The sequence below is a fragment of the Lepisosteus oculatus genome, chromosome 8, assembly GCF_040954835.1.
Source record: "Lepisosteus oculatus isolate fLepOcu1 chromosome 8, fLepOcu1.hap2, whole genome shotgun sequence".
Classification (NCBI taxonomy): Eukaryota; Metazoa; Chordata; class Actinopteri; order Semionotiformes; family Lepisosteidae; genus Lepisosteus; species Lepisosteus oculatus.
In genome coordinates this window covers 46,721,627-46,745,454 of record NC_090703.1, presented here as the reverse complement: position 1 = coordinate 46,745,454, position 23,828 = coordinate 46,721,627, and the positions used below count along the sequence as shown (strand labels likewise).

Below are 23,828 nucleotides of genomic sequence, written 5' to 3'. Positions count from 1 at the left end.
GTGCACAAGTAACCATGCTTGTCATCAATCAATTTTTAGCCTTCAAAACCTTCAAACAGCAAAGCAAGGTAAACTATACGGGAGCAGTCAAGATCGTGTGTCGAAGCAGTTAATCATATTCACTAATCAAATCCAATAGCCCCACATCAGGTGTTTCTATTCATTAGCATCAGTTGCTCCTCCCTTCAAGTACACAAAGCTAAAGGGCTACTTCTTGTACTACTAAACATCAATCTATCAGGATTAAAACACCAAAAATTGCAGTAGAAGATCAGCATCCAATTGCGTCTCCACATAAAGAGGGAAAAACATTGAATGGAAAGAGTAGAAAAAATAAAAAGATCGCAGATTTGTGCACAGCAGTGGATAGATATCAACAATTATAATATTTTGCCAAGAATATTGTAACGGCTTCTATTCTCTTGTGAATAAGATAAGCAGATTGCAGACAGTGAGCATGCACGCTGCAGTCCAGCGCCGTAGCACAGTCTCCAGGGCCAAGAGAGGAAATACCTTCCACAGGCGTCTGTCCGTCCATCTTGCACCTGGGCCATCCCCTGAGCAGAGCGGCGAGGGGGGGCGCTGTCTCACTGCGGGGGGCAGTCTGCCGTTCTGCACTCATTCACCTGGCGGGAGAGGAGGGTGAGAGGTCTGCTGTGATAAAGCAGACCCCCCTGCCCCTGTTCATGCAGATCTTCTCCGGGGTTCAAGGCTTGAAGAGAAACAGAGGCTTCTGACACCGGGCGGACACATGTTGAAGGTCATTCAGAAACCCGGCTCTCCTCCCGCTGCTGGGGCACTGCAGGAGTGAAGGTCTGGGTCCGGTCACTAGCCGACTGTGACTGAGACTCCTCATTGGCATGGGGTGGGACTAAAAGGCCGGGGCTCTCTTGGATGACAGCGACCCCTGCCGCCATTAATAATAATAATTCATAATTAATAATTGCTTACACTAATATAGTGCTTTTCTGGACACTCCACTCAAAGCACTTTACAGGTAGTGGGGATCCCCTCCACCACCACCAGTGTGCAGCCCCCGCCTGGATGATGCGATGGCAGCCATAGTGCACCAGAACGCTCACCACACGCCAGCTATTTAGTGGGGTGATGAAGCCAGTCCAGAGATGGGGATTATTAGGAGGCCATGATTTGTAAAGGCCAGGGGGAAATTTGGCCAGGACGACGAAGTTACACCCCTAGTCTTTCCGAGAAACGCCCTGGGATTTTTAATGACCACAGAGAGTCAGGACCTTGGTTTTAAGTCTCATCCGAAGGACAGCGCCTTTTTATCCTATAAACTCCCCGTCACTATACTGGGGCATTAGGACCCACAGATACCGCAGAGAAAGCTGCCCCTGCTGGCCCCACTAACACCTCTTCCAGCAGCAACCTTAGTTTTTCCCAGGAGTCTCCCATCCAGGTACTGGCCTGCCTCACACAGGCTGAGCTTCAGTGGGCTGCCGGTGGCTGCTGGCATTAAATGATGATTGGCTTGAAGATGGGTGGGTCAAAGGAATGTGCCTGATTTTCCTCATTCTCCCCTCTATGCGGTCACATGGTGTGGTACTACAGACCCTATCAAGAGCATTGGGAAGGCTATGAAACTACAGTACACACCAACATGGTAGAGTATAGCATAAGATCACTAGAGGGTGGTAAGTCAGTCAGAAACTCCCCATACGCCCAGCCAGGCTCTCTAAAAGCCACATCCACAGATGAGCCAGGGTGTTGTGTGCCAGGCACAGTCTCTCAATACTTTTTTCCCAGGCTGGTTGACGATGTGAGGCTGCACGTTGGCACCGAACACAGCCCCTGAAGAAGAGGCTTGATAAAGGGGAACAGATTGCAAAAACATGCCTTTTTCCCTTGTCCAACTCATCTCATGCTTTCATACAACTATGAAATTGCATTGCAGAAGTATAGAAACACATGAAATACAGCGTGACAGGAGTTCAAGAAGAGGGAGTTCTTCTGTGAGTACCCTATCTGGGGAAGAAAGCCTACGTCAAGCCTATAGTCAAACTTAGGAGCCATGGACAGCTGCCTCAGCTGTATTAAAGATCATCGGTGTGGCACAGTTGGCTCTGACCGGTGATAGAGTGCTTTATATGTATTTAGCAAAGAACACCTTTCACCTAGCGTTGTGAAATGGACTGAGCTAATTAATACTCCCTTTCCCACTTTCCCATTCATCGTGACTGCTTAACCATCCATTACATAACTTTATCTCATACAGGGTCGCAAGGGATCCAGAACCTCTCCCTGCAACAGGCACAAGGCCTGCTTACTCCTTATATTATAAATAAATACATCGGGCTGAGAGGCTGAGCATTCCTGCTGATTATTACCTGGGCTGCCTGCCTGCTGGCCTCTGTGAGTGACTACATGTTTCAGAATGAGCTGCTTTCCTTTTGGCCCCCGCCCCCCCCCCAATACTTTGTGTCAAACGTCCCTTTAAACGTTTTCGGAGTGAGAAACGTTAAGAGGCAGGCACACACAGAGAGATCGGGAGTGAACGCAGAGGCGGTGAGTTTTTTAAAAGCCAGCAGGGACATTTCCACATAAAGTACAAAACCACTCCAGTCCCCCCCCCCCAGCATTAACAGCTGCTCGGATGGAAGCACAGCGGGACGATGAAATACATCCTGCTTCACGTTCCCAGCGCAAAACTGTTCCTTCACGGTCCCGCAGTGGAAGAATCCAAGAATGAGCGTAGACAGGAGAGCGCGAGACAAGGAAGGGAAGGAGAGGGTGAGCGATGGAGGCAGAGAGAGAAAAGACGGGAGGAGGGGGGGGGGCTGAGAGTGAGAAATGAAAAAGGGAATATTGGCAGATTAAGAGAGAGAGAGAGAAAGTGAGAGGGAGAGAGTCACAGTGCATTCCAGCTACCGTGAGTGTTTGGTTAGCACCATTGTTATGGGTAATAGCAGGTTTGCACCTCCCTGAAGTGCCAATCAGCGTTAAGTGTCACTGATTTCTTCCTGTTGCCAAGCACCGCCGGCAAGGGGAGGGCGAGTGTGAACCGGGGGCGCTGGGGAGGCGGGGGGAGGGGCGGGTCATCCAGCCTGGGAGTCCCGGGCGCGGATCTGTCAGGGGCTGGGTGGACGTGGCTGCGAGATGTCGAGAGACAGAGAGCTCAAGAAATACAGTAAGAGAGGGAGGGAGCTTGCGCCGCTGTTTTCAATCATCCCCGCACAGGCAATAAATGGGTCTTCAAATTCCTCCTGACAAGCTGCCACTCCAGACCCTTCAGCCACTTGGCATTCACAGACCTGCCTGTCAGTTTAAAAGATTAGGGCATTGCTGGGGATAAATAATTCATGCTGCCGCTCCCTGTTATGACATTATGCTGACGAGTCACGCGCCAGAACAGTCGCCACACATCCCCCCCTTGCAGGAGAGCAGCTACTGTGGATGTTTCTCCGATTTCCTCACCGGGCAGGCGCTGATGTCCAGACGCGCACCTAATCTGAGAAGCTGGAGCCCGAGGAGAACGTCACGCGTGACCCACGGCTTGCTACACGCGTGTCATTGTCCCATAATGCCCTACACCCAGGAAGAGCCACCGAGGCCAAGAGGTTTATACTCGCAGGGAGTGGTATCGAGCTCGGTCAAGGTAAGGTGAGCATCTTTCAGCGATCTGTGCAGCTCATTAGACACATGACCCCCAGAACCCAGATATGAAGCCGACACAATTCAGGAAGCTAAATCCAACTCCCCAAGTGCTTGAGACGTTGAAGATTCTCATAACTCCCAGAGCAGATCAATGTCCTGTTCACACTGACTGGGGAGTCACTCCACTTCCCTTTTGGTCCAGTTCAGTTTTCACAGTGGAGGTAGAGAAGATTTGAAGGTTTCTCAGCTGGTGTAGTATGAAGTCTCATGGCCTCCTGCATATGACACAGACCTGCTACACTCCTCTGAGAGTAGCAGTTTATTCATTGCCATGAACCTGGTTATACTCACTGATTCCTTGGAGTGCAATTCGATAAAATATTCCTTCTCAATGAACTGCTAACAAATCCTTTAGGGAATCTCTAAATCCCTGAATCCAAAGTGTGTCTCAATGTTCACTGCAGTGTATTAGGGTTGATCAGAACTGAAAGTTATGAAGTTATCTTTTTAAGGTTAATTTCCACCACCCAAATAATGATGTTTTCTCTTCACAAAAATGAGGTTAATGTGATAAGAATGTTTTTCCTCTTCCTTTTGCCTGCTTTTTCACACGCCCACACACACACAGACATAAACTCACACAGTTTGTCAGTGGCAGGGAGTTTCATTGTTTATTGATATGCAATCAAGTGGCCTTGAAATGGAAGGACAAAAAAAAGACATTGTAACTTGTTCAAAAGAAAACACGATTTAAACCAAATGCACCCAGGAGACAATAGGACTGACAAAAGCCAAGCAGCAGGGACAGAAAAACAAGGAGGCCAAAGGGCAAGAGGCCAGGGGTCAGAGTTCTGAGGTCAAAGAGATCAAGAGGTCAGAGGTCGAAGGACAGAGGTAAAGAAATGAGAGGAAACAACAAAACAAACAGGACAGAAATGGAAGAGAGAGGGGAGGAGGGCAACGTGCGTCTCGGCCAGATGAAGGACTGAAAGCCTGGGGCACGAGCTCTGTTGCTAAGCAGACGGGAAATCTGTACAAAGATTTATCTCAAGGGCAGCGGGCTAGCGTCTGGGTCGCCATGGTTACTGCAGCACCGGAAAGACAGACACAGATTGCGCAGGGCTTTCCAGAGCAGTATCCCTGACATCCCAGCGCACGGCCTCGACCAGAGGAATGCAGACAGAGGAGAGCTAGGTCTTTGCCCTCCAAGCCACTCTCACCCCCTCACTCCACTGTGCAGGACAAGGTCTGACCGTCAAGGTGGCTGGTTATCTGATCATCCTCTCATCCAGCTTATAACCATCCATTTCACAATCACAGGAGAGCCGGAGCCTAACCCAGCAAGACCCTGGAAAGTGCCACCCCATCACACTCATACCACGACACACTCCCGTTTTCCCAGAAGCCAATTCATTGCTTTTCTCTGCCTTCCAAAAAAATTAAAGTACAAAATAAAACTAATGAAATGAATAACGGATTTACTATTTTTACTGTTGTATTTCACAACTGCCCAACCTAGAGTGGCTTCTTACAATGTTTACAGCAAAAAAAAAGTGTTTTTACACCTTTTTATTCTTTTTTGTACTTTTGTGGTACATATGTGCACGAATTCCTAATGCAAGAAATTGTATATGGCTAATAAAGTAATCTTATCTTATAAGTAACAGGTTTATTAAAATAAAAAAAAAATATGCGTGCTTGCTATAGAGAGGAGGGTTGAAGAATCTGATTGGCCAGAATTTGCTGAATGACAGATATTTAAACCTGTATTTATTTAGCCGGTCGATTTAAACATGTAGCAGGGGACCTACCTGAGCAGCTTTTTAGAGTGATTACTTTATGTGAACGTGTGGTTCATTTTACTCTGGAAATTCACTTTTATTACGAGGTAGGGGCAATCGTTTTTAACTATTTTGGCGTTTTTTTCCTTTTGCGATTGCATTTTGTTCGAGAACCGATAAATTATCGGTGGACATTGGTGCTTCTCTACACTGAAACAGATGTATTTTCCAATGAAAAAAGATTGATTTTCTTTATGCCGATATATCTAGTTTTGATGAATCACACTTCTGAAAAACTTACGTTATCTCGTGATATAGATGTATAGTATATAGCTGTGTTTTGATTTTGCTGATAAAAATATGTATTATTCATTCATTGTACAGATTCTCTCTAAAGTGTTATTAGCATTACACTATATATGACAAAAATTGTAATTTATAATATATTATTACAATGAGAGTAATTTACTTTAACTGCAAAAAAAAACTTACAAAGTTACAAACTTAATGGTCGTGTTTCGAGGACTTGAGATTACTTGCATTTGTGATATTTTGAGCGACGATGAAAAAATGGTGTTTTGGTAGTGAAACGTGTAACGACTAGGCTGATAAGCCTATCCAGCGGTCAGTAATTAACAACCCATTCAGCTGCACATTGTGTGTAAAAACATGCTTTCCATAGCAGGTAGTCTTGTAGAAACGTAACACCTTTATGTAATAGTGACATACGAACGTCAGTATAGTTTTACACACAAATGAATGGCCCTACCTGATCTGACCTGTACGTGAAATCAAAATCTAATAAAATATGTATTATAATAAATGCATGAACACCTTTGGCCTACGACATTTACACGTGATAAATAAAACGATAAAACCCTTACCTTTGAAATATCTAAGGACACTCACTCAACGCAACTGAATTATTGGAACAGGAACGTTTTACAACAAAAGTACACAAAGAGTCAAAACGGGCAGTAGCAGCGCGCACAGGTCTGAGAGAGGGTTGGTGTGGGATCAGGCAGAGGCATCCGAGACATTGCCTTGAGATTGTGCGGTAATCGTGTTTATAAAAGTCGGAAATGCTGCAGCACGCGTGTCGCCAAAGGTTTTGCGCGAGACAGATATTTGCGCTCATTGATTTTCTCCTGCACCGTCTAATCACAAACGTGTCGGCCCAACCCGCACGGTACTTTACTGTACTATCTGCTTGCTGTTAGCGGAACATTCTGACCGTAGAAAAACTCCTGGCTGTCCAGGCCGGCACCACTTGGTTTTTCACCCTCTGTTTGTAATGCCGTCATGGGTTTCCAGAATCACTTCACGGAATGCCACAGTAAGGGACTGCGGTCTTTTCTGATACAAGTAGAGCAGAGGTTTAAATCCCCCCAAAACGCCTGTTGGAATCAGAGCTGAGCAATTTTGAACAATTGTATTGGAAGCTACGAAGACTTAGAGAAGAAAGCACCTGCATCTTGACCACGATTGAGTACCGGCAGACGTGTCTATCCTGACAAAGCCACGTGTTCCCATACATATTAAGAAATGGTAATCCGTTGCATAAGGTATGGTAATTATAATCCACAGACAATATAAATATACGGTTCCTTAAATGAGGCTAAAACTCTACTGAATCCAGCACCATAACTACAGAATTTCACATAAATGTGTGATTAACCTACCCCTTCTGCCCCCAGAACGATTGTCTCTGTCTTATTGCTCATTTGCTTTGATACTGTTATGCTACAGGGTTCAGGTGAGCGCCCTTGCCGCCGCCGCATCAGGTTGGCCCCCCACCGTGGGGGACTCAAACCCAGGCCTCTGGCATCACTCAACAGGGACCCAGCCTGTTGAGCCAAAGGGAAATCTCCCCTCAGCCCGACAGCTGCGGTCCCTGCTATTCACAGGGGACGTCACCGCGCTGGTAAGCCTGCTCTCGGAAGCAATGGGGGCCCATATGCTTTACAATACTCAACGACGAGGCTGTGAGTCTTTCTCCACTCCAGGCTGCTGTTTCACTCTGCCCCTTGCCAGCGGGGCCCAGACTCACAGGGCAGTGCCCTCCATTCCATTCCTGGGGCTACACCCAGGCCCCCCGGCCAGCTCCCATCGAGGGGATTCAGCAGAGTGCCCCGTGTCCTCGCCCAGCACGGCCGTTTGTGTTGACATAGTCGCACGGTGCTCGAAACAGTTTTGGAATGAGAGCTATGGGTGGGTGTACAGGTTTATGCAAAGAGTGGTGGGAGTGTGGAACAAGCTACCCAGCTGGTACCCCGGCTTCTCTCTAGGAACTGCTGGATGGGATCCTGGGGTCCATTCGTTTCAAACTACCACATCGCCTAGGAGGACTCAGGGGCTTCAGCTTGCTTGTAACTGTTTTTGAACTTCAGACCAAGCTTAGCTTATTCAGAACTCATCGCACACCCCTCACGTGCACCTCTTGTGCCGTTTGTCCCCAAACATTTTTTTAGCAGGGGAAGAGCCCCACGAATCCTCAGGTTTGCAAGTGCTCCTGTCGGAGATCGTGGCCTCTAGCATCAACGCCGCAGCAGTACGGGACACAGAGAAAGAGCCGCGCTGCTTGCGTGTAGGTCCAGCGGAGAGCTAGCCACAGGCGGGGGAGGGCGCCTCTTCGGGGCAACGGAGAGAACAGCCGGGCTGGAAACGGAGCGAGAGACTGGGAGGGGGCAGATGGGGCCCGCTTTGTTTTCGGAAAGGTGACGCGCCGGGACCAGGAGACGTTGGGGACCCAGAAGTATTCCCGGTCACGCGTGACGCGCTGATACGCTGATGAGGCACTGTGCGATGCGGTTTTCATATCGGAGAAGGGAGCTGCTGTCTGGGGTGGGGAGAGGGACAGGGATTTGCAGGGGACCTTGCTCCAGGATGCTGCTTGTTGCCGAGATGGCACTAGACAGTGTACAGGACACCTTTTATTCACTTATATTCTGGGATTTTAGCAGGAGGGCACCTGAAGCACACTGGGATATACAATGAGTTTCTCTCAAAGTCTCGTTTCTTAAGCTTCCCTACTCTGAGGTAACAGAAGTCCTGGGACACTCGCATTACACTACTGTATATACACACACACGGTACATCACATGGTAAACAGCAACTTTCACTGGATGCTACTGCAGCACATTCTGATGGGCTGGATAGCCTCTTTTCAACCCTGTTTTCGTGTTGGCAGTCCGGTCGGTTTTTCTCGAGCCGGCTGTGGATCAGGAAGGTGTGGGGCTAACTGCCTGTCCGTATAAAATCGACCCCGGAGGCTCTTCTGTGTGTGCACGGTGCAGGGACTGTGCTAACATCTGTGCCCTGGTCCAGCTGGACAGCCAGCAGATTCCTGCTGTCGCCAGCTGCCCCAGGGCCACAGGGGTGCGGCACTGAGCCAGCATCCCGGCACTCTCTCCAGCAGTTATACCAGGGCTATCCTGCACAGCAGCGTCCTTCCTTAGCCCGGCACAGAACGCTCCCCTGCCGGCACCAAATGGCGACCATTTAAGAAGCAAAGCTAAGCAATTTGTCGCTCATGGCCTTCGGCTCCGGCACGCGTGGCGCTCCTCGGTCCTCTTGGCTCCTGCGCCTGATACAAGCTGATCGAGAGGCAGCTGGATTGGCACCACTTGCAGGCACAATGTCTAGACTCGCTGACCGGGGGAAGGCGGGAAACGTGATCACATTGTGTGTTGACTTCATTTAATTGTGGGGAAGCAATTTAAAAGGCAAATAAAATGCTGGGACATCTAGTTAAAAGCATCGAATTTAAATCGAGGGATTTTAAATTAACATTGTGCGCTTTAATGCTGACTATTAAGGCCTTATTTAGAATAGTGTGAACACTTTTGATCACGCACATTACAGAGAGTCCGCCCAGAGGTGAGCAGCCAGGTGCATTCTGGGCCTTAAGGGAATGCCAGGCTGAGGGAAATGAATCTTTTTAGACTTTAATAGGGAAGATTATTAGGGGACCTGATTTAAGTATTCAGAATCCTCGAAGGCACTGACAAGGTCTGCCCAGAGGACTTTTTAAGAATCAACACTGAAACACGAACCAGAGGACTCAAGAGGAGAGTACATTGAAAATGGTAGGCACTTCTTTACACAAAGGGTAGTGGGAGTGTGGAACAAGCCATGTTTTTGAGGCTGATACCCTGACTTCTTTCAAGAATGGATCCTAGGATCAATTAGCTACTATTTGCATAATAGACGAATGGCCTACTCTTATCTGTAACGTTTCTTGTCTCCTTATTATTTCATGTGCAGCATCAAAGGCTCCTTTGTCTTTTATGGTGTATGAGCACACAGGGAAAACTGAAGTGTCTTATTTTGCAGTATAGAGTATTTTTAGTTGAAAACATGAGTTCTTTTTTTCTAGAGCTGCTGGGAGGGTGTGCTATAGACATGGACAGCTGACAGGTGACTTAAACAGCGGGGTTTGTGTCATCAATTGGCACATTCACTGAAAGTTTAAATGATTCGGTACCTGAACATTCTTAAAATGCATGCACTATATTCATGATGTAAATCTGGAAAAAAATAAGCCGTGGTGAATTAAGGATATTACCAAAGTAGTGTGCTCCATGCATGCAGTGTGGTAGATATTAATTGACCAGAATGGAGAACTGGAGGACCCACTCTTTATTAACCCTGCCAGCAATGCCCTCCCTTCTGATAGCTGCGTGCCACTGACCTCCTGTGTTCACACTTCGCCATGTATCTAAAACCGGAGGAAGTGAGGAGGATGCTGGTGACTGAGTCAAGCACAGATGTTCTGAGGGGAAAAGTGACTATTGCGAAAACACAACAACCTCACCCAAAGAACATTTTTTCATTTTGAATTGTTAAAGGATACAGCCTCAGCCTTTCTTTCCTGTTCTTGCACAAATGAAGACAAAGGGCAGTTTTGAAAACCATTAAGTAACATCTTAACTTTAAGACTAAATCCCACGATTCTTGAGAGCTGTGTATTCTACCTAATTTCCATGTCACATAAGGATATAAAGAGATATAACATGTAATTGTACCTAAAGAACCTAAGAAAATAACATTGTTTTCCTACATTTGGCCCCTGAAGAAGTTGTGAAATCAAGGGTGAATGACACAAAGTCAGAGACTGGTGAACAGTAGAGAGAAATCCGACTGCATAAAAGTTCAGTTTTTTGCAAATTGATGGAAAGAAATTAAGACCTGCATTGTGTCAATAACAGCACAGCCTGTACAGGGCTGGTATCGCAGGACCCGATATGGTGCCCTGGGGTACACCCGGAATAAAAGCAAATGATTTTCTGGGAAACTTTGATAACATTCCAACCATGCACACAATTCTGATAAAGCCATTTTGCACTGAAGTTTGAAACAATCATGTCAGATGCAAAGGATTAGTTCTAATCTGTTATCTGCGTCTAACAGTATACCACTGTGACCTTCAACAATGCAGTTTGTGAGCCGTGGGATGCACAGAGCCAAGCCTGCAACTTTGGAGAGAGATTAGGAGATAGCAGATAGTACAGTCACTGAGCGCTCAATGTGCTGGAGTCACTATGCTAGAAATGGAACATTCTGAATTTGTCAACAGAGATAAAGCATCAATGCAGAAAATAAATTTTGCTGTAGCTATTTATTCATGCATATGTTTGTAGCACAAGAATTCGTTTGAAATAATTCACTCATGATAAATTATCAAACCGTCTGTAGGACTGTCTGCGTTGATGTATGCAGACCACATTGTGGTTGGGAATAACATTATAGATGGTCTCTGCCTTAACTCCTGACATACCTGCTATCTCAGTCACTCAAGCAGTGCTGTGTGTGAGTAGGACTGGACTCCACTATTGACAATATGATACACAGAACGTTAAACACAGATCTCTAATCAATGCTGCTCGATTGACCACCGATCATAAACTGTTCTTATGAGCAAATCCTCATTGATTAAAAAGAGTTAAAAAAAAGTTTCTTTTATAGAAATGTGCAAATAATTTACAATGACATGTAAAAGCTTTCAGCCTTAAATTGATTCCTGCCATTTCAAATGTTGAATTTCAGTTTGATTTCTTGTGCTATCTTACTGTTTTTCTATGTATTGTACTGACTGAGCAGATAATGACGTGAAAATCAGTAAACTGTTAATAAGAACCTTTTAAAATTGCTTTCAGCTCCGTGAAAGTTGCAGAGATCAGGTTACTTCTGGAAATGAAATGGTAAGCAGACATTTCCAAGGACTTCAGAAGTGGGTGGAAAAATAGGCAAATCAATTCAATTGATTATTTGAATTAACGATTCGATTAATTGACTGAGATCTCTGGCAAAGCCACTGGGGACAGGAAACTTTGTTTCCAGTGTCACCTGACTTTGTAAAGTGCTTTGAAACCGTGCTCAGTGCGAAAAGGCGCTATATACAACGCAGACTGATCCACTGACTGAGGCTGCTGAAAGGCAGAAACCTCTGTGTCAGCACGCTGCTGCTCCTGATTAGCATTTCAGTGCAGCGCGAGCACAGCTTTATCATACCACAGAGTTCACATTGAGCAAGGCAGCTCGCCGCCAGCTGGGAAACCATCTGGAAAAAAAAACGACCCATAAAGAAAAATGGACCCTCCTAGAGAGCATTTAATTAAGACTAAGAGATAGAGGAAAGAGTGAAAGAGGGAGAGAGAGGGAAGGGACGTGGACGAGCAGAGAGAGTGCAAGGCAGGCAGAGGAACAGCTGCTGAATTAGCAAATCCTGATGGTCCCAATAGAGTCAGGAATATTTAGTACCATTTTAATACGTGAGATATCACTCTGGTTCCATGCAGCACTGCATTGACATCAGCATTTTGGCATAAGGCAGGAGGCAGAATGTGATAAATATGTCTCAGGCACAGCATCTTAATGCATAGCTTCCCAGAGCTAGTCCCCGTCGGTGCTTGTGCACTCAGTGACACCCCTGATCGAACGGCATTAGGTCCCTTGTCTTCCAAGCCTCTAGTTGTTAGCTTTTAGCAGTCAGGCAAAGGAAACAACATGGAAGTGCATTTGAAACTGAGAACAGGAGGCGCGTCTTTACGTAAAGGGGTGTGGGAGTGTGGAACAAGCCACCCAGCCAAGTTGTTGCAGCCGATACTCCGAAACAGCTGGGTGAGATCTTTGGATCAGTGAGCTACTAACTATCTAACAGGCTGGATGGGCCTCTTTTATTCAACAACCATTCTCATGGTCTTATTTGGAGGTTTCATGATGACTGTAGAACTCTTATCTGTATCCTGAAAATCTGTCGGTTTTTAGTAACTGGAATCAATGAAATGAGTGAAGTAATGAAGTCAATTGTTAAGTATCAGAAGGAAGACAGAGCTGAGCCACTGGTATAATAAAAAAGAAGGCAATTTTATTTCAAAAGTGTATTTTCAAGGGGCACCTGAGTGATCCCCAACATTCAGACCATTCTAACACTGTTAATGAAGTTTCCTCACTACCAAGAAACTTTTACGATTGGAATTACTGCGGACAACAAAAGACTTGAAGAGTGTTCTGAAAATGGAAGCTCATTAAAGACGTCTTAAAATCAAACAAAACCTTTCCCCTGCAGCATTTTGTAAAGGTCCCCAGCTCAATAGTGCATAGAACAAGACCCACAAATCCATCTTTTACATTGATGTCTTGTGTTATATTTCTGTCACAGCAAAGCAAAGAAATTAAGGACAATGGTCCTTTATAAAAGGGGTTTTTAATCATGGTGCAATTTCTGTACTTCCAAGTGAAAAGGGAACATCAATTAATTCCGATGAGTCACTCTTCTGGCTTTCAAGTTACCATTCACAACACAGGAGAGTAATCTCCTCCTGCTTAGTCATGCGTCTCCTCATTGTGCACAGCTCTGGTTGTGCCCCCTTGATACTCAGCAGCAACTAAATGCACATTGGTCAAATAGTGCAGAAATCACGAGGGCTATAGAAATTCTGACTGTGGAAAATCAGCTTTAATAAGCTTCATTTCACAAGATTGATAAAAACCTGATGCCGAGAAATAATGAAGCACCCCCTGACTCTGGTGTCAGGATGAAAGGATGCTCAGGACTGAGAAGCACAACAAAACATGGTGGAGACTGGCATGGGGAGGGCACTGCGATATTGACGCAGAGAGCAGGGCTCGTCCAACCCAAGTCGAAGCAGAACCTAAGGCCCACCAGTAACTGTAGGAATTACCCGAGCCGGGCTTACGTACTGCAATCGACACTGATCCCGGTGCTAAACAGAGTTTATAATGAAGAGTTCGGAAGGGATAACATGAGCCTTCCTCAATGAGCCTCCTGAGCCTGCCCTGAATCGTAATCAGTCCTGTCATCAATTCCTCATGTTAGAGCTGTACACAAGCCTCTCTCCTCTCTCCTCTCCCTCTCCTGCCTCCCTCCTCTTCCCCACCTCCACCTCTGCAGCTGCCCCTTGGTCACCCCTCACTCAGCCCAGAGGGTGAAGCCACACTTTACTACGACTAAAACACTCAATATAGATGGAATGTACAATATGTTGTTATTCCTGGTGAATTAAGGATGAGCTGAAATAGTGTCAAGCGATGGGTGTGGAATAGCCAAACGGAGGATTGAGCTGAAATGAGTGGGACCCCCCCCTCCCCCCCAGCAAAACAAGAGGCTCTCAAGAGCCAAAGGAAATGAGGGTGCGCACACCGTTCTCAACCGCTTCCGAGACGGGTAGACCCGGGCCTCTGGCTCATCAAGGATTTGAACAGTTTTATTACGATCTTATCCTTCCCTGACCTTTACTGGGCGCATGTAAATTAACGCCGAGGCACTGCTGGTCGAAATTTCTGAAGCGCTGAAGTGAGGCTCTGCGTTAAATAGATGCTTCAAATCAAGGAGAATTTCAAGGCAGGGGCACGGAGCATTAAATTAAGTTCCATTTCTGCAAATCCTTCTTCTCTGCCTTTCTCTCTTGGCATGACACCAGTCCTTTCATGCCCAGCGACTACTGTAGTGTTTAATGGGGTGCTGGTGCTGATGAACAATTAAGAATGGTCAGAGATAGACGTTGAAAGAGCAGCTATAGAACAGTGAAGGTCACAATCCTGTGTGGCCCATCCCAAAGTAAAATCATTCCCTTTGATAGTAAAGTAGCTTTAGGGATGCAGGGTTTCACAATGTAGTGCCCTCCATTCCTTAGTATCGCTGTGCAGCTCATGATAATTATGGCAATAATCACAAACATGCTGGTACTCACAGTTAAACAGTAAATAGAGCTTAAAATGCTACACGCTGTGACTAATCTGGTGTCCTCTGTGCTTGCGTCTGTTTTCCCCCTGGAGTTCCCGTCATGCAACTATAACTCTGATACTGTAAAGACAAGGAGCTTTGCAGATCAATAAGCTGCTTGTCGGTGTATCAGCAACCGGCTTGGAAAATCAAGAGTGCCCGAGGGGTACAGAGGTTAGGAAAACAGACACTAAGCTCTGGAACTCTATTGTAGGCGATTGCACACTGCTTACCAGTTAGAGCCAAGCTTGAAAAAATGTTAATCGCCCATACTATAGCTTCTAGTGTTCTTTATTGCCATATTGATTTAATACGTGTACTGATTTTACTGCACGCGATGCAGTGGCTCTAAGAGTGTTAAAGGGTGACTGCACACTATCTGTAGCCGTTTGAACAAATTCAGCAGATCCAGGAATGAGGCAGGGCAGGGATTGGAGCCAGTGTCCTTTGGAAGTGCCAAGACTGTTTTACCAAAATCCAAGATCAAGGCATACCTCTAGCTCAAACACTGTGTGGAAAGGTGAGATACTGTACATCAGTGACACTCAGAGAGACATAATGCACAAACACTGAGCACAGGGTCCTCACAGACAAAGACACACTGTGAGGAGACACCATGGCAACACCTCTTTATAGTGGTGTAGGTGTCAGAAATGATTTTTTGCTGTGGGTGAATGGAAATCTATGGATGCTTATGATGGTGCTTGGCAAAATTAAGAGGGGGGGTTGCATCTAATAAAAGCCCGCCCAAATAGAACAGCCCCTTTCTATATTTTTTTGGCCACTGTCTAGTATCTTCTGTGATCGTGCCTGTTCAGACTGCACAGCGACACCTTACAGTCAGACCCTGTGCCAGTCTGGCACATGCGGAATGAATAGTGCGCTGTCTTAACATTTACTGCTGTCCCACTTAACACTGCAGGGTGACTGCAGATCTCCCCTCTTCTAGGTATGGGGTATGCAATGAATGCAGTGGACACTTGAGACCCCCCACAGGTGATGCCAGGGATCTCCCACCTAACCATGGTCCAGCAGGTTTTCTAGGTCACCATTCAAACGGCAATTTCTAAGGACTTGGAACTATTTCACTGCAATCAATTAAGCAGGCAATTTGCTAATTTGGAGTCATTTAGAGAACATATGGGACCGCAGTCTGAGTTGTTGAAGCCCTTCAGCCCTGAAAGACCAGTGTTCTCTCAGTTGAACCGATTGCTTGTGTCCTTCGTCAACATCTCGCTGGTGTTGCCCAACCTTTAGAAACAGGAAACCTCCTGCATCTAAATGACTTCTATTTTGTTGCTTTCAGTATACAGTATTCCGAATGCACCATGTTTTTTTCTAGTACAGATTGCACTGTGGTTAGTGCCTCTTACTGAAGTCTATTCTGCATGTTCTCTGAGGAACAGCTTCTGGAGAGCACTGAATGAGCACTCCACTCCACAGGTGCCAAAACGATATCCCTGCTCTGCTGGCCTAGGCATTGTACCCTCATTAACACCACCATGAATCCCTGTGTCGAATCCCTCTGCTATCTGACAGTACTGACAGTGTGGAGTCAGGGCAGCTTCAAGCACCACAAGGAGCTAAATTTCACAAAGGCCACCAAACCCTGCGATCTGTCATACGAAGAGGATGGATCCTTTCAACCGCCCTGTAGTTGGAGTTTAATCTTCAACACTGCAGACATCTCTATCTCAAGCAGAAATTCTTTTTAATCCCAGTACCGATGTGTGACTAAGGAATGCACATACATTAGTCAAAAGCAATCACCACTGAATTCATTCAGCTGCCCTTAGTGTCATTTTGATCAAATCATTTTACTTTGATGTTAATGAATTTTAAACTTTTCATTTGTTCTGAGTAGAAATGAGTCCCTATGCTGAATACGAGTTTACTGATGAATCATAAAATCAAGTGCTGCATGATTACTAAGGCAAGTTACATATGAACTATTCATCTTCCCCAAGAGCGTAAATCAAAATAAACATAGAGAGCAAGCCCACTGTGTTGATCTCAATGACCCGAAGCACTAAGTCAAGATATGCACTGGTAGGGCATTATTTAGAAGATACTGCTACTGACCCAGTCTTGAGAAGAGCAACCAGATTTATTCTGACTGACAGACACTGACTGGCTGAAGGATCTGGACCTGATCCCAAAGTATTCAAAACCCTTAAAGAGCACTGTCAACCCCGTGGGTATCTCCAGAGGGAGCACTGGAACACAAACCACAGGGTAGAAGCAAAAACTATGTTGGAGTGCATTTAACAGTGACAACAGGAGACACTTCTTTACCCAAAGGTTTGTGGGAGCGTGGAACAAGCTGCGCATCCTTGTTGGTGAAGCGCACACCCTGGCTCCTTTCAAGAAATGGCTGGATGAGATCCCAGGATCCATTCATTAGAAGGTCCTAAATGGGTTAGGTGGGCTGAAGGCCCTCTCTCGATTCTAACCTTTGCTATCTTCTAACGACTTCGTTTCTGGATATTAAAGAGCAGCGCGGCTCTTTGAACTGCCTCTGTCACTGCGTACTGCTGTGATACTGCTGCCTGGGAGCTGAGCAGACTTCATCCAGCCCTCTCCTGCTACCTACAGCTTATCTCAGCCTGCCAGTCTGCCAGAAGGGGGCAAGTGTTGTTTTCATTTTTTCCATCGCGGAGCCCAATGATCCGCCTTATTCCCGCACAAGTTCTCCTCCATCTCCCCCAACCGGATTGCTCCGACATTCTCCACAGGCCCAGGTTTAATGGTGTAATCGAATGTGCGTGCTCTGGTGGCTCTGGGTAGAGCTGCGCTCTGGAAGTGTGAACCCTTTAAATGCGTTAATTGCTCTGAAGCTCTGCAAGGTGTTGGAAATGGGATTCTGGGGACCCTCAGGGACAGAGCGGGAGCAGAAGACAGTGATTTTGCTAATCTGTGCGTTAACGACCCGTAAGGCTGGGGATGTAATTAACGCCCTGGCGCACGCCTCCTTTGAGCTGCGCGGGTATGGAGGATGTCATAAGCCACAGGAGACGTGCTGATAAATGTCAACCCCTTCCTCCAGTCTTCCTCTGCTGTGATCCGGAGACAAGGGCACTTTTCTTTAGGCAAAATACCAGAGGCACCACCAGGTACATCACGAAAATCGGGAACCAGCTCGCTCTGGCTACCTGCAGATCACAGCAAAAGGCCAAAGCACTTATGCACACACGCAGAGCTAAAAAACAAACTAATCATGTGCATTAAATCCCATTATCTTAAAACACTTCCACTCCAGAAGAGCAATGTTATTATCTGTGAGTAGGAAGAGGCTTCCAACAATAGGAGAATGAAAAATAACACTGGCTGACAGGGGCTGAGTAGGGAAAAATAAAACAGGCTGCAGCTTCCACAGGTGCCAGGGGAGAGAGCACAGGGCCGGCCTGGACCCCCATCTACAGCCTGCAGGCCTAGAGTTGGAAACCTCCATCCACACAATGGCCCCCCCAGGACAGGAACGGGTTCACGCACAACTGAATTATCGCGGCACCAGGGGAGCTCACGATAAATGGCCTGCTGCAGCTTTCTCCGGTGGGAGACGCCGTCTCGGTGAGACCATTACCCTTCCCTGCGCACGGAGAGCAACCAGGAGCTCTCTCCTGTGGTTTGCTGGCCGGCACACTGGTTGATCGGCATTCTGGTGCCGTTGACGCTGCTGAAGAGTGGCCCTCTGATGGCCAGCAAGGGAGGAGTGCACCAGGAAGCCAAAACACAAACAATCACGTGCTTTGCTATGGTTCTTCTATGCTGGGAGATACCTTTGCGTTACATGGTACATGTGGTAGGCTGAGAGCAGGAAAAAAAACAATTCAAAACTTTAAATGGGTGATCATAAGAGTGCAAATATTCAGGCAGAATAGAGAGCAGTTAACTACCTCTGTTCTGACAGATTGGAGTCAAGGCTGCTTCAAGCACCACTAGGAGCAACATTTCACAGAGGCCACCCCACCCTGGGACCTGTCATACGAAGAGGATGGGTCATTTCAACCGCCCTGTATTTGGAGTTTAATCTTCAACACTGCAGACGTCTCGATCTCGGGCAGAAATTCTTTTTAATCCCAGTACCGATTTGTGACTGCGGAATGCACATACAGCAGTCAAAAGCAATCACCACTGAATTCAGCCAGCTGCCCTTAGTGTCGTTTTGATAAAGATGAAGTGAGCAGCTAACTACCCTGGCTGTGCATCAGAAGGGACAACTGGCTGTGGTTAAGAGCGCAGGGCTCTCCGGCCATACTTTGCTGCATTTGGTTTATTGTTGCCATCGATGCTTCGTGCTGCTCTGTGCTTCTGGTGCAGAAGGAACGGTGAGAGGAGGTAGGACTTGCACACTGTATCTGTGATTTACTGAGAGGCAGTCGTGGAGGTGGGGTTTGTTTTCCTGGGTGTTCCAGCTGAGAACAGCGGGGCAGTGCAGAATCACAGAGCAGGACTCCAGCAGCGTGGATAAAAGCGTCACACCCACCCACTCCTGTGAGTTACTTACTCTTAATGGTCTCTGAAAGGGTTCAATACTGTCTGCCCCCAAAGCACGACGGACAGAGATACAGTACATGTTAAGTCTGCACATTGCCAAATAAATATCTGCAAATCCAGACAGTATGCGCAGGACCAGTTCCGCCTTGCGATATATTTTTCAACATATCTATATATTTTTAAATATATTTATTGGGTGGGCTATTGCATGTCTAAAACTAGAAATGCCGCACAGGATAATACACGTTCACACACTTAGTGTATACCCAGATCACTAAAAGAAACACTTCTTATAAAAGCAACAACTAGACACTCCAACCTAACCCATCACACTTGTGCTTTCCCTATTGACTGGTCTGCTTTTTTTCAGTTCGGTTCAGTTTATTGTCATATGCACAAGTGCAATGAAATGCGTGTACCCAAACTTGTGTAAACGTTTGCCGATTCGTTGGCCGGGAATCGCACCCGGGTCAATTGCTTGGGAGGCAGCTATGCTCACTACTAGACCACCGACGCGTACGTGCTTTGCAAGACCGTTAGTGAATCAGTAATCCATTGATTCACATTTCACATAAACCACATGCAATCAATGGCCAAACTCCATAAGCTTCACTTTTTGAAAAACACACATTGCTTTGGAGGTCAGTAGGTCCGTCTATCTCAATTCATCTCCTCTCACTTCCACTCCGTTTTCACTCTGTCCTGCAGAAAACTGCGCTGGGGCGAAAAATAAAACGCATTCGAGTACCGGATGCAAGGAGCTTCCCAGGTGTTTTCTTTTAAATTAAAAACTATTATTAATTTCTTTGCAAGACTGAGAAAATGCACTCGCCTTTTTATGTGTCGCTGTTTATGTCAATGACGCTGTTTAATTTTGTTGATTGCATGCAGGCACACGCAGCACAGGACTTGATTTAAGAGCCGTAGTTAAAATCTGGATATTACGAGGATACCAGGAGTATTTCAGCTGCTCCGTGCTCCTTTATAGCTAAATATGAAGCGAGACGCGGTTCTGGATGGATCTACTGTAATTGTATATCTTTGCAGAGTCCTGTTTTGCTCTGTGTAAACAGTTCAAGAGGACGCTGTTGCCTTGTGAGAGCACACCCACACCCACAACGAACGAGTGATACCTGATGGCCGTGATCGCAGTGTTTGCTAATGAGAGTCGACGCTCTCCCCTCGTTAGCAGAGGCAGGAAGGGCGGAGTAAGGCTCTTCCCTTCCGGGGAGCGAGAGTTTGGAAGATGAAAGGCGCCAAAACCCACTTGACCTCCCCGCAGTCGCTTCTCCCCGGCCCGCGGAGACGGGAGCACGCACGCCTTCGCCGCTTGGCGTGTGGCACGGAGGGGACCAGCCGACTGGTTCTCCGCCAGCCCTGTCGCACCTGCGCCACCTGGCACCTCCGCTGCAGACTAGGGCGACACTCAACGCCTGGTGCCTAAGTCAGCAACCGGAAACAAACGACTTGCTTTCCTTAATTCGGGGTGCCATCTGTTTTGAACTGCGACACGTGGTTATTTTGATCTCGCGTGGCGGGGGGAAAGAGACAGATCTTGCTTTGACACAACTTTGCCACCCTCCTTGGAAATGTTTTGTTTCGTCACGTCGGGGTGGTTGCAACAGCGACCGTCTTTAAAGACGTCCAAAAAAATGCAGTTCTCCAAGTGTCCTGAAGGATGCAGTAGAGCCCCATCCCGTCAACCAGCCTAGAACCCAAGAGGTTAAACATCCGGCTGAAATGTGGCAAATATTTTAAGATTTATACTTCAGAAGATAGTCCAGGACTTTTTCATCACTCTATAATATGCTTGATGTCTCAGCTATCTCCCTGAATGAAAAAGAATTGAATAAATGCCTGACTGCCCCCAGTGTTTTAATCCAGTTAATGTGACAGGCATCAAAAACCTATGAAAAGCGATACAGATATGTATATTTTCATATCTAGAGCTGTAACTGCATGTAAACATCTGCTCTTTCATTATTCCCTGTGTAGATTTCCTAGAAGCCTGGTATGTATATCATACAGAATGCAAAAAGTAACAGAATCAATTAGTTCAATATAATAAAGTGAATGTTAATGTTATCTGCACCTTGATACATTAAACTATATACAGAGATGCAGCTGTTTAATTGCATAATTAGATTAATTGGATTAAATAACTATTTACATATTTTGCAAATATCACCAATTACAAGTTTTCCTGTGTCACGGCTTCAACAGTGGTCCTGTGGAGCCCCCATCCTGTGGCTCTACAGGTCCCCAGTTTCTAAAGATGCGCAATGGCAGTGAGGTGTTGAAGAAGGACACCAGCAATCTCTCCAACTGAGGGAACATGGCCTTTCAGGGCTGAAAGGTCCTCAGATTGTGGGCCCAAATGTTCTCTAAATGACTTTAATTTAGTAAGTCTCCTGCTTGCTTGATCACAGTGAAATAGTTCCAAGTCTTGATTGAAGGGTGACCTAGAAATTCTGCTGGACTGGGGCTCTCCAGGAGCAGGGTGCGAGATCACTGCTGTACATGAATGCACTCCTATAAGAAATGTGCTCTTCATGTCTGTGTCTTGCCCTGTACATGTCTGAGGGGCGGTCAGCAGTATACACAGTAAGCCTGGCTGTGTGCGATTGTGTGCAACAGTGAAATGTGTGGGTCTGAGTTCGTTCTGCCTCACCCACTTACTTTATGTAAATGCATGCCTATCTGTTGGTCAGTTTAGTTGCTCGTATTTTCTGTCTTTGCGTATTAGCTGTCCCGCTCTGTATCTAGAGGATGGGACAGAAGCCGCCAGTGATTCAATTCGATTCCAGGCTACTCTCATTATTAGTGATCTGTACTTCTTCTTATTAGTGGGGGTGCAACCCTAAGCAAGCAAGCAAGCAAGACACAATGGAATAAGAGTGCAGGGGCAGGCTATAGGAACGCTTCGATCATACTCCACTGCAGCTTATTGATCCTCCTTTTCATTCAGAGTGATTGTTATGAGACACCCAGTCTGCCAAGTGTCCATGCTGTTGTACAGCTGTGAAGATGTGGCCGAACCCAGGTCAGGTGCTGAATGGAAATGGCTGCAGAGCCACAGCACTCAGAAACCGCAAACGCCTTGAATTCCTCATCACATCCCATCACTTTCAACAACCACTTATCCAATTCAGGGTGATGGTAGCCTGGAGCCTATCCCGGGAAGCCTTGGGCGAAAGGCGGGATACACTCTGGATGCCGGTGCATTGCAAGGAACACCCCCCCCACCACACACCCCCACACACCAGGGCTGATATCCCCAGCCAGCTAACCTACCAGCATGTCTTAGGACTGTGGGAGGAAACCGGAGGACCTGGAGAAAACCCATCCGAACACAGGGAGAACATACAAACTCCACACAGACAGACCCCAGGCCCCAGTGCCGCGAGGCAGCAATACAAGCTACTGTGCCACTGAGCTGCACTGGAGTCACGTTTTAACAAAAGCGATGGTACAGCAGGCGTGCGCCACAGCGCGGTCTTTGAAGGGGACTGAGTCTAAGTCGATTTTATGCCCAATCAAAAGGAAGACAGGATCTCCTGCAAAAGCACTATATTGGTTTGAGAAAGGCTGGAGTCTGCTGCGCCTGTGGTGGAGTATTATTGACTTAAACATGCACACGTGGCTATAATTTACAAATCAATACAGGCCTTACAATCCTATCGTTTTTAAAAAATGAACCTTTGTACTTCCTGAGGAAACAACAAATGAAACAGATGCGCCTGCTCGTAGCAGAAGATAAGCAGTCTTTTGTTTGAGAGAGAGATAGCTCCTGCTCGGCATGGCAGTAACGTTGGAAGATACCATGTAAAACAGTGTTTATGGTGCATTACTCGCCTTTTGCAAAGGATTAGATGGCAAGGCAGAAGAGGGGAAATGGTTTTATGCACAGAACAAGAAATCGCCTTTATAAAAATGTCCTGATTATTTACGGGAGGCGAAAAAATAATAATTAAAATGGCATCGCTAAGGCAAAGTGCAAGGAGTTAATTAGGGGTTGAGGAGCGTGTTTACACCGAGGCAGAAGGATTCGATGCAGTGTATCATCCTGGTCGCCCCAGAGGAGCCCCCAAGTCTCACTAAGTGCTGTTCATCAGCCCGTGAGTGTTGAGTTAATTAAGGGCTCTGCTGGCTGAACCAATGAATTACTTTAACTAGCTGTGTGCCGAGTGTTTCTTATACAAAGGTCCCAAGGTGCAGGCTGCATTAAAACGTAGCCTCACTGAGGTGACCCTAAGATTACTTCAGGGTGGCCGGAAATTTAACATTTAAAGAAAAGGGCTGAACTTGATCACAGAGGAAGCTAATTGGAGGCGTCAATGACACACAGAGGCTTGTGCTGGTGCTTCGATACAACACTGGATTTCTGCAGTTTTATCACAGTGATAACAGTGCCAGGCAAGCACAACTCATTCTAATTGAAAATAATGAAAGAAAGAGCTAAACAAGGATCTGTGGAAGGGGTGAAGGGGGTTGTCTGTTTCCTGTTGAAAGCCCTGGTTACATAGTCAAAGACTCTCTGCCTCATCTGGAACTTCAAACACTCCCATATGAAATCTGCCCTATGCTATCACACCGAGCTTGTTCAAGAATTATGCAGAGACGTGTTCAAAAAAAGAAAGAGTGCTGTACAGATGTTAGTGGGTTGTTGCAGTCCCAAAGAAAATGCG

General features: G+C 46.4%; 1 protein-coding gene across 2 annotated transcripts in view; it reads right to left on the bottom strand.

Annotated features, from left to right (window-relative positions):
• Positions 1-23,828, bottom strand: part of frmpd3 (FERM and PDZ domain containing 3) — a 103,586-nt gene that overhangs the window by 24,107 nt on the left and 55,651 nt on the right. For both annotated transcript variants that reach the window (XM_069193589.1, XM_069193591.1), the window contains exon 2: positions 514-626. In XM_069193589.1, coding sequence (XP_069049690.1) covers positions 514-554 — 41 coding nt within the window. In that variant the 5' untranslated portion in view covers positions 555-626. The remainder of the gene's footprint in view (positions 1-513; positions 627-23,828) is intronic.